Source organism: Trachinotus anak, unplaced genomic scaffold (assembly GCF_046630095.1).
Source record: "Trachinotus anak isolate AG129_WGS33_773 ecotype Australia unplaced genomic scaffold, CSIRO_AGI_Tana_v1 ptg000028l, whole genome shotgun sequence".
In the NCBI taxonomy this organism is placed as follows: Eukaryota; Metazoa; Chordata; class Actinopteri; order Carangiformes; family Carangidae; genus Trachinotus; species Trachinotus anak.
The window spans coordinates 12,398,293-12,414,321 of record NW_027273879.1 but is presented as its reverse complement, the minus strand read 5'-3'; the positions used below and the strand labels follow the sequence as shown (position 1 = coordinate 12,414,321).

The following is a 16,029-nucleotide window of genomic DNA, read 5'->3' as shown; positions in this document are numbered from 1 at the left end:
TACCTCTGGTAACAAACATCTGCGGTGAGGTGACACGGCTCTCACACACATTCACGTTTGCCTCCGCATGCAAAGTAGTGCTTAGCATTTCAGAAAATATTGCTCTGACTCCATAGAGTTCATTCACTCCTTCATTATTTATTGTTTATTACAAGTAGATTTGATTAATTTATTATTTATTATCATTATCATCTAAAAAAAATACATTTGAGTTAACTGAGGTTTGGTTGAGCTCTGCTAGAGGAAGAGGCAGTGATGAAATAAAGAGATGGGTCCGGCTTACAACAAATATTATTTTCCTGTTTCTTGATTTCCTTCCTTTCTCTGACTCACACCTTGATGCCCCTGCCCTGAGCAAACATGCCGTCAGACCCATCACGGAGCTTGGGTTGTCACTGAAATCCAATCGCATCCGGGCTCACTACAGTGTTGGGAAAAGCTCATGTGATAAATACTGTAGAAGCAGAGAGGGCGTGGCAGAAATCCCAGGGAGTATGCGCCTGTGTGCAGAGGACCATGGCTGCAGAGTTACTGTGTACACATGAGGAGGAGTCTCCATGACTCAACTTCCCCCCAGCTAATGATGGGCGTCGCCATCTCAACTTTTCTGAAAGGTGTGGCGATTTTGCCATACTGTGAGATTCCTCCTTTGACATCAGTCCCGTCCTCCCACATAGGTAAGACGAAAATCAAACAAAAATAATACAATATTCTGACTTCTCCAGATTTTTTTTCCCTTTCGTTTAACGCTTTGCATTTCAGACTGCAGCGGCCGACATTACAATGGTATGGGTTTGATTTTCTCCAGCTCTGCTCGAGTGTATGTTGGATTACTCAACCTGTAACCGCCAGCTCTGGGTTCAGCTCTGGGTGCTACGTGGATTTAAAGGCGGACATTTAGAGGAAAAACCCAGTGGATCTGTTTATGTTATGGCAGTGAAAGTCAAGAGGATGAAGTGAAAGAGAAATGTGCAGAGAGCAGAGATAATCTGAGGCAGGAGTCCATAAGTGAAGAAATACATTATAACACTATGCAGTGATGTGAGGATATTAATACTATGTGGTTCTTTTCTCCCTAGTTGAACACCTTCCTATACAAACACAACCATGTCTGTTTGGGTGAGTAGTTGTAGGCAATCTGAGAGTGATGGTGAGATTTGAATTTGATTTTATTCTTGAAATATGAGAAAATGACAGGTGATAACGTAAGCACGTGTGTTGACTCCTATTCTAGGATGACCTGGACCTGCTCCTAGACTCCCCCTCCTCACTGACTGTGACAGTAGGTTGGACATACCCTTACCTTTTCCTGTGCAGGGTCTTTTTCACGGAGATGATGACGATGATGGTTCCGATTATTATTATCACACAGTTTGCTAATGCTTGAATGGATAGGGACAAATGGGACGGCTTAGAATATAAGACATTGTCAACAGCAAGTAATACAGTCATGTGGTTACTGGGTGATAATATTTCATTGTTACGTGTGAGCCTGTCAGCATGTGCCTTTGTTCAACAGTCCAGTGCAAGAGGAACGATAAAGGACAAGGCAAACTTTAAAGCAGAGGAAGATGTGGCTGCACTAAGGAAGGCCATAGAGGGCCTCGGTAAGCTAATGGTTAACTGTTATCAGCATATATCAGAGAAACATGCAAAGCGCTTTATTTTACTAAGTGTGTGCATATTGTCTTTCGTGCAAGGTTGTAAACCCATGAACTTTCCCAGTGCAGTGTGAGTGGTAAGCCTGTTTTGTGTTGTCCTCTTCGTTACAGGTACGACAGAAAAAACACTAACTGAGGTGTTTACCCAGAGAAGTAATGCTCAGCGTCAGCTTATTGCCAGTGCCTATGAGAAGGCCACAGGAAGGGTACATCCGTGCATATTTATTCTCAATATTAATTGTAGGACAAAGAGAAAACGACAGGTGGAGTAAGACATGTATTATTATTATTATTATTACCTTCCTCCATCAGAAATTAGTGGCTGACCTGGAGGGTGACACCCATGGAGACTTTGAAGACTTGTTAGTCGCCTTGGTAACACCTCCTGCTGTCTATGACTGTCATGAGGTCATCAAAGCCATCAAGGTGAGAGCATGTGTCTGGCTCAGTGTTGCACAAGTTGCACAATGTAATTTGGCTGAACAGGCTTATTTTTCCTCAGATTTGCTTGGATTCATGAAATTTTACTATATTTGCATTGAGCTCTTAAGAACTCCATCGTCATTATTATTGTTTATCATCATTTGTTTGTGTAGATCGCATTTTGTGTGTATCACTTGCAGGGTGCAGGGACCACAGAGAGTACTCTGACGGAAATCTTTGCCTCGAGATCCAGCAGACAGATAAAAGCCATGTCTGAGGCGTACCTGGCAGGTTTGTACCGTCAACACACTGTATTTGTAATTTTGTAGTTTAGATAATAACTTTAGATGGCAGACGTTCATGATGCCATGTATCTGATCATTTTGGAATTCTTTGTTTGCTTCAAGAAACGGGAAGATCGCTGATTCATGATCTGCAGTCGGAGGTATCTGGAGAATATGGCAAAGCACTGCTCATCTTGGCTGAGGTATTCTATACTAAAATTAAAACTGTGACGTCCTATCAGAAGGCATTTCCAACAAATGAGATCAGACCCAAAGCGATAAATTTATTGTAGCCCTATCCTGTCTCAAAAAATGTCATGAAAAAATCAACCTGCACTTTCTTTTTCTTTATATCCAAAGAATGTACAAGATGAAAATCCTTATATGAAAAATGTTTCCTATTTCTGATCTAGAACTGGAAGTCATGTTTTTTTGTGTGAGACAAAACGCAATCAACACAATAATATAATCACTCTTCAGTTAGAGGCCTTAATTGTTTTCTACAAGATCTGTAAATCTTTGGAAAGCTTTGTTATGAGGTGACAGGGGTGAGATTAGATGTTGAATCGTGACAAGGATATTAAATATTCCATTAAAAAAGGCTCACCAACGTAATCAATTTCTGAGCAAATGCCAAATGGATTGAATTTATTCCATTTTCCTGTGCTCCTCCTCGCAGGGGAAGAGAGACGAGAGCACCAGTGTGGATGCTGCCAAGGCTAAAGCAGATGCTAAGGTACATTCACTGCATTTAAATCATTCGTTGTGTAATCCACCCTTGTTTTCCCGCCTCTTCCTGTGTTTTTTCAACTTCGTCTGACGCAGTTTAGCTACTGTGTCAGACATGTGTCAGTTTGATATTTTTTTTGCTTGAGATAACACATTCAGCGGGCTCGAAGGCACCGCTCACCTCAGTTAGCACACCTCACTGTGATGCAAGTCTGAACCTGCTCGCTGTTCCCGTGCCCGACATGTCAGTGTCCCCCTTTGTATTGCACTTACTGGATTTGACCTCGAAAACAAAAATCCTTTATGTGACGTCATGCGGTTTAGCTGAACTTTCCACCAACAGAACATTTGTATTTTTAGTGTAAAGCTGCATGTACACTTACACTCATTTTCATTCCAGGCGCTGTATGAAGCAGGGGAGAAGAAATGGGGTACTGATGAGGACAAGTTTATTGACATCCTGTGCCACAGGAGCATCCCCCAGCTTCGACAGAGTGAGTACACCCCTTACATATTTTTTTAGTACAGGTCAATTTCATTAAAAAAAAAAACCCAAAATACACTGAGAGTCTATAACCATGCTAGTGTACTCTCTCTGGTTGCATTGAGCTAAATGCTAATGCCAGCACGCTAACATGCTCGCGGTGACAATGCTTAAATGTTGATGCAGTTATGTTAACTATGCCAACCATCTTAGTTTAGCATGTTGGTGTGTTAAACTTTGCCAGTTAGAGCAAAACACAAAGCTGAGGTGCTGAAGTGTCATTACTTTTTGCACGTTTAGTCATAAAACACCATACTGGACAAAGTAACATTTTGACCTGATGATGAAAAGTATTAGTTGTTTATCAGGATTCATCCCCAGGGCACCATTGACACCTGTGTCAAATTTCAGTCTAGTAGTTTTCAAGACATTTCACTAATAGACAAAAATGTTCAGCTCATGGTGCCACTAGAGGCAAAATCAGGGGATGCCACAGTCAGTGTGGCAAAAAAACATAAAAGAAATATGATAGACCTTTGGAGAGGAAAAACTGTTGTATTCAAATCTCTGTCATGTTTTGGCAGCTCTGGTGGAGTACAAGAATATTAGCAAGAAGACTCTGCAGGAGAGCATTGAGAGTGAGATGTCTGGAAACCTGGAGAAGCTACTAGTGGCTGTTGGTGAGAAAAATGTGTCACATTGTCTGCCTATTTCTCTGTTCTCATGTGGCATAAATACATTTGGGACACAAAATTTATCGCAATTTTTTTTTTTTCCTATCTATTAACTTATTCTTCTGTCTAGTGAAATGTGTGAAGAACGTTCCTACGTACCTCGCCGAGAGGCTTTTCAAGAGCATGAAGGTAAGCTGTGCAAGCTGTCCAATGAAATCCACATATTGTTTGGCGGCAGTGTGTGCCCTTTTTTTACCCACAGTAGACAATTGTATTGGTCACTACTGGTGTGGAAAGGAATTTTAAGCCACCGTTTTACTGCTGCTGCTTTGTCAAATTGTGCAACATTGGTTGAAATGTTGCAGGCTGTAAAACAGCAGATAAAAAAAGGTAAAGCTACGCAGACACAGAAGCAGCCATTATTTCATAATACATGGTACTATATTTGAAGTGAACAAATAATAGCCATTGTGTCTTTATTTGATCTATCAAGAACCTTTTTACACCTTTTTGTTTCATCCCAAAATTCAAAATTCATTGTGCTGCTTTGTGCAGGGCTTGGGGACCACAGAGTCCACTCTGACCAGGATATTGGTCAGTCGCTCAGAGATTGATTTGCTGGACATCAGAGCTGAGTACAAGAAACTGTTTGGATGTTCCCTCTACTCCCAGTTAGAGGTAAGTACATACACCCAGAGAGATAAAGAAAAAAAAAACTCAGCATATGAATATAAATGTTCCGCAAAGGTGAAATGTTGCAGTTGTTGCAGTTTTAGATGTTGGACAAGAGCTTTGTTTACATGTCCTTCAACCAAACAGTTTCCCGTTTTTATGTTTCTGCAGTCTGAAGTTTCGGGCAGTTACGGTAACACCCTCAAGCATCTCTGTGGCCAAGACTAACTCCTCCCAACTCCTGCGACGAGAAACATATGGTGTGAAGCGCAGCATTATCAAAAAGTAGATGATGACCAGTCAATGGCCTTTTTATTAGATTGATACATTCGCCTGAGCTGAGTGCAGATGATGACTGGAACTAACCATGTAGAAATGCTTTTTAATGTGGAATTCCAATAATGTGCGACCTGAGGTTAATGTTTTCTCTACGGTGCTGTGCAGACTGGATGATTCAAACACCAAGACTTAAGCAGCAGCTGAAATTCATGCATATGAAGATGCTTTTGAATGTATTTTAGGATGCATAGAGTTGTTTATATCCCATGTGACTGATATAACTGCAAATTTCTTACATTAGTATTATCTTGTGGTATACTGTAACACAAACAGTCGGTAACATACACACAAATAACCAATATCATTACTTCCACACTTAAAAAAATAAATACAATGGTCTACTATTGCATGTAAGTGAGCAAAGAGGTACAAGAAAACATGCCATTTATATAAAAAATATTTTATTTTAGACTTTTGTTTATGTTGCTGTAACCAACTCCTACGCAGGTCATCAGGACCTTGTCTCCCCCTTTCCTTTCGTCTTCTAAAGGCTTCTGGACCTCGATCTTGAACATGATCTGGAAGAAGTCTCTAATGTGTCTGAGGAACTCGATCCTGGGGAGACAGTGAGAGAGATGGGAGGAGGGAGGGAGTTAGTAAGAGAAATTGGAGATGAAACTTAAGTCTCATTTTTATGCTTTATTACTTGTGACATGGCAATTTCACTCTATAATCCCAAAGGAGAGGCGTTCACTCTGTGTTGGATAAAATATATGACGTTAATAAATAACAGACACACATTCCTAGAACAGTGTTCTGGTCTACTTCATGCTGTCTGCTTTAGTAAAGGTAAAAGGTCATGAATCCAGTCTTTTATCTCTAATGCACATTACATTCAATTCTTAAAGCTTAGATGCCAAATGAAAATTAGGAAATTGGAAGTATAAGAAAATTGACAGAGACAAACAAAAAAGCATAATTTAAAACTGAAATTTGTTAAGAAAAAAAAATAGATGCACATCAGGAGGTAGCATGTTGTGTTATAGCATTACCTGAGTAAAGGTAGGAATGTATTGTGATGGCACTGCCAATCTTCAGTTATCATAGTACTGTACTTGAGAGGGACACAGCACCGGTACCATGATAACTGAAAATGGACAGTTCATAGATCGCTCTTCTTCGTGGTGACAATGTCTGAAAATCAGTTTTTATTTTTGTCTCATTTACCCTCATACATTTGAAACTACAAGCACCTCTGTATAAACAGACACTGACCATGTAAATGATTATGTAAATGAACAGCTGGCCAAGCACCATAAGTGTTCACATGCATGTGAAAAAAAAACTGCAATGGAAAAAAATACAGCTCAAAAGCTGACTGAATTTAACTAGGGCATGTTATTTACCACTTGTTAAAAAAATATATATGTATTTAATTACAATAATTCTGGTGCATAGTGAAAAACTCATCTGCATTTTCTCTTATCTTTGTATAACCACAAGTCTTTCTCAGGTGTTCCTATGACAAGCTTGTTTGCTGTGAACTGCTCTGGGACATCAGATTTAAGTGAAAACAAAAAGTTTAAACTGTTCCTCTTAAAAAAAAAAAAAAATCTCTATTTTTCAGGGAAAATCATAAAAAAAATAAACACGGCTTATATATTACAAACTGCTGAGTGTATTTATGACCTCTGTCGTTTATTTGTCCAGTATTTTGTGCCCTGCAGTGGGTCAAGACCTTTGGATTATTGTCACTTGCCAAGAGAGGACTAGTAGAAGAATAACTAAATGTAAGGTCCAGTGTGTTCTACATTCATAAGTTAATCTGTAAATTAACTTATGAATGGGCCATGGGTCTGTTTGTAAAGTTCACTGGGACAATGTCTTACGTGTATGGGGAGAGGGGTCCGAGCAGAACCTTTGACACATCCTGTTGGCCAAGAGTCATCAAGAGCAGTGCCATGCTCTGATTGGATGAATCCACGCAGCCGCCCTAAAACAGACAAAGAGGAGGAGGGGGGGTGTATTTCAGCAACAAAAACAACAGAGAAATACGTCATAGAGGTGGAGATGTTTAGCAAGAACTCAGTGACCCCTTGACAGAGGGATTGATTATTATGGGTTCAACACTGAAAACTATCTACATTTGAAAAACATAGTGACAATCCATGAGCGGTAATTGTGGGTTAGATGTTTTTCAGCTGTGGACACAAATTCAGGGTGATAATGTCTCTAACTCAAACACAGAAAGACCTTGATCCAAATTAAACACAAACGTATGCCAAATGGTACAAAACTAAGACAGTTTGAAGCACAGACATTTTGTGTTTTATGGGGCTTGATTTTATTTTTTAATTTTTTCCAAAATTCACGTGCATTTTAATCTGAAGTAAACCATTTTATTTCACCAGATTTTCTTGAAGACAGTGGACACAGTGAACAGTTTGTGCTACAGGTTGCAACTGTGGCATTTCTTCTTTCCTGCTCACATGACACTTTGTACAAATGCAGTTCTTTCTTCATATACCCTCGCCGCAGTTACCTATAACGATCTTCTCCTTTTTCCCCCCAAATAGTGCTGTGTTTTCCTGCTCCCTCTGACCTGATCTCTGATCATAACCCTTTACCCAATTCCCCCCGTTCCCTTCACGTATGAGATATTTAGAGGACAGAGGATCCACTCTCTGTATCCAAGTGATCACATGCCATCATGATTACTCGATAACTGTTATGTGCTATTCCCCCAGCTCGTATGCAGAGGCCTATGCAACACTGGACACACCCAAGAGCATTTTATAAACTCAACTTTAAAATGGCTGAGAGACATTTTTCCATTTCAGACCATTCCATGTCCTGTACTAACCTGATATACAAACGTGTGACAGTTTCACTGCAGCTACACAGGAGCACTGTCTTCTACCCTACTGTGCCTCCATTCTAACCAAGTAAGCATGTGGCCCAGTCATTCAGTATTCTGGCATCGCGACAACTTGTCAGCAGGAATATGATTCAATTACATAATCATATCACTGCGACCACATGGCAAAAATGTGGTGACATTGTTTTTATTGTTGATGAGGCAGAGATTTTGTTGACTACATTCCTTCCACAGCTGGATGAGATTTATTGGACTTGGTGAAAATGAATTCAAATTCTTCATGACTTCAATTATGCGCCTATGGACAACGACAACTTCATCATAAATTAGTTCCACCGTAACGCCATTAAAAAAGCCTAAAGAACACAAGTATGACCAACTGATGGATTTTCCACATTCTGATTTAAGTTTTACCATCTTATTAAAAATATGTTTTCACAGTACGCTTCTAACGTCTGGATACATGAGTGAGTTATTCATATTTGTAACAATTCAGATAATTGATTTTACCAAACACAGCATGCTGTTTGTGCTCTTTGGGAGGAAGAAACTTTGATTTACCTTGAAAGTGATGTTTTATCCAACTTCAGTAAATCCTCTCTAACACTGTCCACGACCCAGAGAGCACATAAGGTTTGCTATAGAGACAATGTTGTGCCCAAGCACCTTACCTTGTTGTGTTGCTGATCTGGACTACACAAATTTAAACTACCTCAAGCTTTTCCAGAGCAGGTTCTTCATTTCAAACTATGAGTAATAATACATTAACTCCATTTCTGACAGCTAGTTTCAGGCCCTGCCTTCTAAAGGAAACATCACACAGTTAAGATGTCCCAAGAGGCCAGTGGCCACTTACCAGCCACGAGGCCTTATGGAAAAGTCCCTTAAATCCTTCAAGTGAATCACAGCCCCCTTTCACAAGTCAAATACAGAAAACGTGGGCACAGACACAGACAAGCAAATTATACTGTGATGCAATACCGTGTAAAATGTACAGACTAATTTGACCTGAACCTGTAAAACTGTATAACACAACATTGAGTGGTTAAAACCATGTTTTGCATTTGTTACCTTAACTGTGAACAATGTGGTCGGTCAAGGCCACGCTTCTTTACTGGGAACTGATTTTAGCCCAATTCAAAACCCTTCTTATGACTGGAGAAAAACAACAACCTGAGATGTTCTGAATTTAGTGAGAATACCAAATAACAATTCTTTGTAAAAATAGGAAATAATAATCAAACTATAATCAATACCTGGGTAAACAATAATTACACCTATGCCTTGAATACTCAATGTCTTCAGCCTCATTGTGTAGACACTACTGTCGTCTCTTTTTTTTTTTTTTTTTTTTTTTTTTTTAAAACTTGTAGCTGTCAAACTGAATGTAATCACAAAAACAACAGGCACTGAGGCACTGACATGGAAACTCTGTCAACACAAGCCTACAGATATTTTCAAATTTCATAAAACTAAAGATCATTTAGTATAAATGAACATTTTGAGAGAGCCCCACTTACATCAGCTCCTGCCCAGTGCTGACGTTGCTGCCAAAAACAAAATGTCCATCGTGTAGCTTTGGTTTACTACAAGAAGACTGTACTGATTAACCATAAAACAAACAAGACGTGCACACACAGAGCGCCCATGCCCTTTAATGCAAATCCGGCAAATTTCATTTCCTTTCCCAGTTTAAAAAAAAAAACAAACAAAAAAAAAAAAAACAATCCCAACAGCAGAGTCTCACATCCATTTTACCCTGGTGTCATCTCCTCTTCTCAGCTGCAGAAATCACCCTGCCCTCCTGCTACAGTTAGGCATTAAAATGAACAGTTATTCAAATGCTGTTCAACACGGTGAATCTACCTCTTCCACCAGCAGCTGTGGCTTTAAGAAAAAAGGTACAAAATGTTTAAAACTGACAGATTATTAATCCACCGTCCTCGAAGTCTGCTGCACAGAAACATCAGCTCCCCACTCTGTTGCTTGGAGTTAAGAAGATGCATCCAACAATATTCCTCTTTCAGAGTTAATCAGCACTACCCTGACCAGCTAACTGGACTCACATGGCTCCTATGAGAGAGGGGTGTGAGGCAGAGCCATGTGGAGCAAAACTGAAGTCACAGAGTCACTGGATCTAATTGTATATATTCTGATGAAGTGGGCTCTTTTTCCTGTTTCACTATGGGAGATTCTTTGTGCGTGTATAATGTTTATAGTAACAACCAAGTTCCTTTGTCTTACAGCTACTATTGTAAGCAACCCTACATGAGTAGAAAAAAAAAATGATACATAAAATGTGACTTTGTTTTCCCTGTAGCTGAATAAACACTACTCAGCTGACACGTCACCGAATCAATTAAAACGCCGTTGTACAGAAATTAAACACAATTTATGAATGCAGTCACTGACATTTGACCTGTCTGAGGTCTATCTGGGACTTCTAAGTAGACTCAACTTGCATATTTATTACAAATAATTCACTGGCGCACAATTAACACATTAACCAAGTGGGAATTCTTTGTTAGTTTTGTTGACTTGGATATTCCAAGACAGACATTTAAAAAAAAAAAAAAAAAAAAAAAAAAAAAAGGGGGAAAGATACAGAGCTATCAACCAAAGTAACAGAGTAACCCTGAAGTTACCACAGTAACCCTGTGGTAATTCTGAGGAAGAAAAACAGGAAGTGATTACATGTAGCTCTGTTACTCAAAGTGGTCTTTTTTGCTGCAGAGTATTTTTTTTTAATTTTCAATTTTACTGACTTAAAATTATTTACATAAATATTTGCATTGGCGCTTGGGGCCTTTTATGTGTGGAGTTTACATGTTCTCCATGTGCCAGCGTAGGTTCCCTCCGGGTACTCCAGCTTCATCCCACAGTCCAAAGGCGTGCACATTAGGTTAACTGCCGATTCTAAACTGCCCGTATGTGTGAATGTGACCCTTTGAGGTTAAGCAGTATGGATAATGGATGGATGTGTAAATGGGGATGAGACATTGGACAGCCTCGGTCCATATGCTGTGAACAGTCAGCAAAGATGAGAAGTGTAACCTTGCTCCCTTTTGTTGATTCATTCTGTTATCTTCAGTGCCTCCAAATAAAACAATATGCTTTAAACTCTGTCTTTTCAGAGTTATTATCAAAGATAATGCCTTTAAACATTTTTCCAACCCACAGACACACTTACATGACAGCTTCATCAAACAGGCTCAAACAGCATCCGTCTTAATGGAACTAAAAAAAAAAAAGTCCATTAGAATGGAAATACCCTTTAGTTGTTTTCTACACTGTGGTTCTGCTCACAAACTGTTTCTCACTTGAATTCCACACTGGGATTCATGGTCATTACCAGAGAACGCTGGTAAACAAGGGCAATGAAGGTCACTGTTGCATGCTGGGTTTCTAATGTGTCTTGTCTGTGTATGTGAGGTATTCCCCAAGAATTCTGAATCCTACAGTGATGGGCTGCAAACTGGTCCTCCAGCTGCTGTGTGCAAGGTAACCCAGTCCTGATATCAACTTGCAGTGATAATGGGGATTTTCCAGCACAGTAACCAAACAAAAAACAGTGGATTTTTGAGTAAGTTAAACTTTAACATATATCATAATGCTGTATTTGTCGCTGTGGAAAATCATCATAGTACAAGGGGTTACAGATAAAGTTTCACTGTCATACTTGATGGAAAATTTGGCTTCAACAAGAAATTGACTTAAAAAAATACATCCCTCTGAAAAATCTTTGATAATAAATTAGCAGGAGAATCTATGTTATAAACCAGTGTCAGACTTGTTGGATAAGAGGCAGTTTCTTTGTAGATCCGTTGATGAAAGAGCCTTCAGTTGCCTGCAGTATTAGAGCGACTGGAGCTGAAAACTCTCTGTGGACAATAATGTAGCAAAGCCTTTTGTTCGCAAAGCCACACTGGTTTAATGTTGTCTACTGCCTCTCTAAAACACAAAAGCCCATTTTCACAGTAGGCTTCTGTACAATAAAAACGACACGCTTCACGCTGCAAATCATAAGCACACCTTCCCTTGTTCAATTAAAATACAGCTGGGTTGTTTATAAATACACGGCCTGTTTGTGCAAATGCTGAAAACTTTGGGCACATTCCTGATTATGACTGATTGTCTACATCTGTTCACTGTGAAAAGGGGTCTTGTGCACCTTTTTCACGGCAAAATAGCTGAACCTGTAGAATCAAACTGGGTTTAAACCATATGTCAAATAACAGACTCAATAAACATAAGTAACTCAAAAAGGCCAAAAGAAATCTGATCTAATCTTTTCTTTGATGATCAACCTCAAAAACCACAACACTGACACGTGTGTGAGAAATGTGTATGTGCTGTCTTTTGTACGTCTTTACTTTGCTTACCCGATGTACCTCCTCCAAAAGTAGCTTGGCACAGTTCCTACCGAGGTCCTCTGGCAGTACAGGGTCTCCCTGCCCCTGCGGCGTGGACGACATCTCAGCACTAAGTAAGGTGCCATTCAGCGTCTCAGCCACCAAGGTCAGACCAAAACCTGGAGACCTGTGGTTAACCGACATGAATTATTAAGTGTCTTTTTATGAATAAGAGCTTAGTGACATACAGGAACGTACAAATGGTTGAAACTGACTAGCTAATAAATGTACACTGAGATACTCACTTGCCCGAGTTGGCTCCTTTCATGTGGTCAGTGTAGATGTAGATGTCTGGAATGAACTGGTTGAGGACGGCTCTGGCAGAATCCACTATCCTGTTGGCCATTTGAGGAGAAACTCGCACCGAATACCTGGATTTAGACTGTCAAGGCTTGTAACAGTGTGAGTTTGTGGGCGTTAAACTAATTGTCACCTTACTGTGCACTTTCACCAATATTCATTAATATGAGGGTTTGCTGAGTTTCCTTGACTTATGAACCGTAAACTGAATATCTCTAGCCTTTGGACTGCTGGTTGGACAAAACAGGACATTTGAAGTTGTCAAGTTGGGCTTTAGAACTTAATGAGCTAGAGAAATTACTATTTTTCACAATTTTTTGATATTTTATTAATAAAATGATTAATCAAGAAACTAATCAGTCAATGAATTGAAAAAGAAAATAATTGTGATGGCCCTAATAGGTATAACAGAATACTATAGGACTGAGCTGTGTTTTTTAATAACTATTTGTATTACTTTCACATTGTATACAGATGAAAAACAGCCATGATTGTGAGCCTGAGCAGGATACGCCACTCCTCTGATCCTCTTGATCTTTCCTGGGTCAGTCAGCTGGACTGGCCTGATCGTCCTGCGAACGGGACATGAGAAAACAACCTCTCCTCCCCCACCCGGCGCCATCCCCCTCTTCACCACCTGAGGGAGCAGCAGCGGAGATGAGAATGAGACCAAGAAAGACTGACTAACTTTCTTTAAAGTCAGAACAACACAAGATATTTGATTGCAGACCTTAAGATCAAAGCCTTCTCCATCAATGCCAAACTTCTTCATCAGAGGAAGGGCTGTGGACTTCAGCAGGTCAACCTGCAGCAGACAGTGTTTAAATCCTAGTTTGAATATTGCAACTACCTTGCAGAAAACAAATAAATAAAAATGATAATAATAATAATAATAATAATAATAATAATAATAATAATAATAATAATCAGCTGACAATGGACCATTTCTCATCACAGTAACATGCAAAGATGCTGCTTCATGTTTCCATGACAACACTTCTCTCTAGTGTTTTCATATTTGTTATTGCCTCCATGTTCCTGGTTTGTTATCAACTTTGAAACAGTACAGCTCATAGCAAAGAGCAAAATAAAAACCAAAAAACAGATGATGCAGTGTCTGAGACTGGCTGACTGCTGTAAGAAGACATCAAACATGTGCATCTGAAGATAAAAATGGGACATTGAGAGGTAGTGGGCCTCGAGTGAGTCACAACAGGGAAAACAACAGGGAAAACAGTCAGCTTTTGCAAATGTGTAACGTGAACCATCAGTTGTGGGTGTTCTAACAATTTTTCAAATCAATATACCAACTACTAAATTGTTAGAAAATCCTGACTACAACCCTGACCTATTGTGCTATGTTCAGCAACTCCCCACCCTCAAACTGTATAGCTCTTCTATGCAACACTGTTGATCTTAACTGGCATATAATTGCACGTAATGATGTGTGCACTAGAGGGCAGTGTCCATTTGGATTTGGGAGGTGTGCAACCACAACATAGTTTACATAGCATGCAGAAGCATGCTTCAGCTCCACCCAGTATCATCGTGAGCTAGTCAAATCAGATTTTAACCATAAGGACAAAATTAAGAAACAAAAGGTATTGGTTGGACGTTGATCAGAGCGATGAGTGTGCATCCTCACAGTTGGGTCAACTGAGTCATTGGTGACTCCCTTCAGAGTGGCCTTCAGAGAGTTCTTCATAAATGGTGCCAGCATGAGCAGGGCTTCCAGATAGTAACCAACTGAGCGCTGTGGGTTACAGTCATGTTCCACACTACCTCCATATAACAGTCCAGGCTGGTAGAATAACACAGTACCTTGAATGGACAGAAACATGAGGACAGTGAGTGAATCTGCAGATTGTACTATTAGTAGTTTTATAACAGACTTGCTGTCACCACAATGGAAGAAAGCACTCACACAGAAAATAAAATATATACAATTTTCCATTAGTTAACACATTCAACTGAGATTTTTCTACATAAAAACAGAAGGTTACAGTTATAGCCGTGGACAGCTGAAGCAACATGCAAAAAGAAGCAGAATTAACACATTATAGAAGATTGTAAGAGGTAAAACGTGTGGAAAATGATGAAGAACTTCAACTAAAATCCCATTATTCACATTCAAGGTATCTGCCTGTTGGTGCTGACAATGTTTAAACCTCAACACACTATTACCCTCTGCCAGTAAACAGTTAATAGAGAAACTGCATAGTCTGTGACAAAGCTAACACTGCAGTTACATACTCACCAGTTTGGTTAATCTCTATTCTGGAGCCATTGGTCACTTTGTCTAATAATCTGATGAAGCTGGCCTCAAAATCTGGAGAGACAATAGGAGAGAAAACACAGGAAAACAGAGAAGACATGTTAATCTAAATTCGACCATAACTTTTTATCTCTTCAGGTTCTTTTTTAGAAATGTTCAAACTGTCCCAAAACATAAAAAGTCAAGCAAGTGGAATAACAATTCTTGTACTTACAAATTTAACTTCTAATAATCCTTCCTCACATATCCCAAGATAAGTCACTCAAACAGTGGAAAACAGAGCTCTTCGATGCTCTTCACATGTACAACAACCATACAACTAAGTACAGTAACATGAGATTGCATTTGTCTCACATTTGCACCACTACTCCATCGATTCCTCATGTCCGACGCCCAGTGATTAACCACACTCCCAACTGCGTAACAGCTAGCTGGTTAGCCGCCAAGCTAACTGCGACGCCACATGCAAAGTGAAGCTGCAACTCACCGCGGAGCCCGGGGTCGTCATCTTTAGACCTTATGTTCTTGATTTTAACTCGCTTCCCGCTGAGTGTGGATAAAACCAGCCGCTGTCTGAAGAAATTGCAGCCGTCGTAGGCGAGTCCCTGACTTGCCATGTTATTGTTGTTTCTGCCTGTCGTCAGTGGAAATCCACGTGTGTTTGTCCAGGAAGACGTTGATGAGCTGCGAGGGTACGGCAGAGCAGGAGGGTCAAAAATGCTTTTTTTTTTTTTTTAAATAAAGGGTGCACTGTTGAAGTTGGCCACTAGATGACAGCAGATTACCACTCGTTAACACAAAGTGGGCGTGGTTGAATGAAAACGTTGCGTCTTAAAGGCACAAGTCTTAATCGAAATGTAAACAAAAGGGAAACAACCAATATTTACATTTATTTATATATAACTGTACGCGTTATATAAAGTAAATTTACCTTAAACTGAACTCAAAACTCGAAATG

General features: G+C 39.7%; 2 protein-coding genes across 4 annotated transcripts; one reads left to right on the top strand and one right to left on the bottom strand.

The window, feature by feature from the left end:
- The first annotated feature begins 499 nt into the window (after nt 1-499).
- anxa3b (annexin A3b) lies at nt 500-6,015 on the top strand. 3 transcript variants are annotated; one of them, XM_071467051.1, is made up of 15 exons: nt 500-677; nt 763-786; nt 1,080-1,119; nt 1,235-1,282; nt 1,520-1,607; nt 1,773-1,867; nt 1,974-2,087; nt 2,285-2,375; nt 2,492-2,571; nt 3,048-3,104; nt 3,498-3,591; nt 4,166-4,261; nt 4,386-4,444; nt 4,811-4,933; nt 5,099-6,015. In XM_071467051.1, exons 3-15 carry the CDS (start codon nt 1,108-1,110, stop codon nt 5,153-5,155), a joined length of 1,014 nt encoding a protein of 337 aa, XP_071323152.1. In that variant the 5' UTR covers nt 500-677; nt 763-786; nt 1,080-1,107; the 3' UTR covers nt 5,156-6,015. The 3 variants fall into 3 exon arrangements, with proteins under 3 accessions (XP_071323152.1, XP_071323151.1, XP_071323153.1); XM_071467050.1 differs by lacking the exon at nt 763-786 and having other exon boundaries at nt 502-677; XM_071467052.1 differs by lacking the exons at nt 500-677; nt 763-786 and adding an exon at nt 811-994.
- rcl1 (RNA terminal phosphate cyclase-like 1) lies at nt 5,648-15,765 on the bottom strand. The gene is made up of 9 exons (XM_071467048.1): nt 15,559-15,765; nt 15,054-15,125; nt 14,442-14,617; nt 13,527-13,601; nt 13,309-13,433; nt 12,742-12,867; nt 12,467-12,623; nt 7,096-7,199; nt 5,648-5,821 (listed from the first exon to the last, which is right to left on the bottom strand). Exons 1-9 carry the CDS (start codon nt 15,686-15,688, stop codon nt 5,668-5,670), a joined length of 1,119 nt encoding a protein of 372 aa, XP_071323149.1. The 5' UTR covers nt 15,689-15,765; the 3' UTR covers nt 5,648-5,667.
- Between the last annotated feature and the right edge of the window lie 264 nt (nt 15,766-16,029).